This window comes from Elephantulus edwardii, unplaced genomic scaffold (genome assembly GCF_000299155.1).
Source record: "Elephantulus edwardii isolate Elephantulus edwardi_28Jun2011 unplaced genomic scaffold, EleEdw1.0 scaffold00009, whole genome shotgun sequence".
NCBI classification, from domain to species: domain Eukaryota; kingdom Metazoa; phylum Chordata; class Mammalia; order Macroscelidea; family Macroscelididae; genus Elephantulus; species Elephantulus edwardii.
Window position 1 is genome coordinate 7,155,172 of NW_006399759.1, and position 1,826 is coordinate 7,156,997.

Genomic DNA, 1,826 nt, shown 5'->3' on the forward strand with positions numbered 1-1,826 from the left:
TTTTTTTCACTTTTCAAAGAGAAAAGTGAACTGGGAATGGATGGGCAGGGAGGAAAATGTACAACTATGAATGAAAGGAAATCCAGAGTCTTGGTAAACTTTCATTAAAATATATATTTTTTAAACAGATGCTTCATCTCCAAGTGCAACCTCCTGTGACCCTGTACGTCAGGATTCCTTCTCAAGCTTCAGCTGCTGCATCTAAAATTGAGTTTCTCTCTATTTTCTGTAGGGAGGTGAGGTTGGTGGTGAGGCAGGCGCAGTACTGAATGTAGAAATTCGGTGAAGAAACCAGGCCGAATCCCTCTCCTTCCCCACAAGGATCACCACTGTCCCTGACACAGGACTCATGGCTTGGCTTGGAATGTTATGGCAGGAAGGATTCGTGCACATGTGGAAACCACACAGAGAGAAGCAGCCCCACCGTGCACTACCATGGGGCTAGAGTCACACAGGGGCTCCAGGAGAGGGCTGCATGCAGTGTGCCCCATCTGGCATGTTTGCCTAGAACGTTTCATTAATTCAAGTGCGTGTGAGTCCCGAGAATGGGTGGGCATTTCTTTCTCACAAATCTAGTCTCATCATGAGAACTTCGTTTTCATCTCATATTGTCCCCCAAACTAATATACAAAGGGCAAAAAGCAAATTGGAGGGCCAGCTTTGAGTCAGTCCTGACTCAACAGTTAATCTAAAGGTTCATGACTAGAATTCATGCAGCAAAACTGTAACAGGAAGGCTTGGTGGTATGTTTCTATAAAGAGTTGTTACGTGCTATCAAGTCAGAACAGAGGCATAGCTGACCCTTCAGTGGTTTTTAGAAGCAGTAAAAAGATTCTCACCACTGGGCCAACTGGAAGTACCATGATACACGGTGAAGAGATTGAGATTGTTAATAGCTTCAGCTTGCTTGCTTCCACAATTAACACTCTTGGAACTAGCAGCCAGGAAATCAAAAGAGGAATTGCACTAGGAATTCCTAGTGTCAAGGACCTCTCCCAGAGTACTGAAGGGCATTGATGTCAATCTAGAGACTAAGGTGCACCTGATCCAGGCCACGGTCTTCATAATTACTTGCTATGGATCAGAAAACTGGATAATGACTAAGGATGATAGAAAAAGAACTCATGCCTTTGAGTTGTGGTGCTGGAGGAGAGTATTTTGACTATACCATTGACTGCTAAGAGAAAATACAGGTCTGTCCTGAAGAGGGTAAAACCAGGCTGCTCCTTGGAGAAAAGATTTTTGAAGCTCCATCTTTGGATGGAGCTCCATACGTTGGACATGTTGCCAGGAGATGTCAGTCATTGGAGTGGGATAGCATGATTGGAAGGGTCGAGGAACAGCACAAGAGAGAAAGACCTTAGAAGAGATGGATTGACTCAGTGACTGGAGTAGTGGGGGTAGGATGTGTCAGAGACAATGAAATTTGCTCAAGATAAAGCTGGATTCAGAACTGTTGTACATAGGATTGCTATGAGTCGGAGTCTACTCGACAGCACATAACAACAACACCACAAATGCATGTGAGGAGACTGCCCATCTTTCTCTCTCAGAACGGCTGGAGGAATGGAATTGGGATTATAGCATAGCTTCTTACCACCAGGCCACCAGAGCATAGTTACCAACTCCCTATGAAGCACTGCCACTCCTTAACACGTAGGTTTGCCAGGAGTTGCAATCCACTCCTCCTTAGCTACAGGCTGAGGGTGTAACTATTTGGCGTCCCCTTTGGATAGAATGTTGAATGATCCAGGAAGTATAAAAAGAAGATGGAAGGAGTACACAGAGTCACTGTATCAGAAGGAATTGGCTGACACAGAGGAATT

The 1,826-nt window shown here is 44.8% G+C and overlaps 1 protein-coding gene across 1 annotated transcript in view; it reads right to left on the reverse strand.

The window, feature by feature from the left end:
• LOC102864513 (chromosome unknown open reading frame, human C2orf70) overlaps nucleotides 1-498 on the reverse strand; it is a 26,264-nt gene extending 25,766 nt beyond the window's left edge. The window contains exon 1 of the mRNA XM_006880703.1: nucleotides 452-498. Within this exon, the coding sequence (XP_006880765.1) occupies nucleotides 452-498 (47 nt within the window). The remainder of the gene's footprint in view (nucleotides 1-451) is intronic.
• Nucleotides 499-1,826: the final 1,328 nt, after the last annotated feature.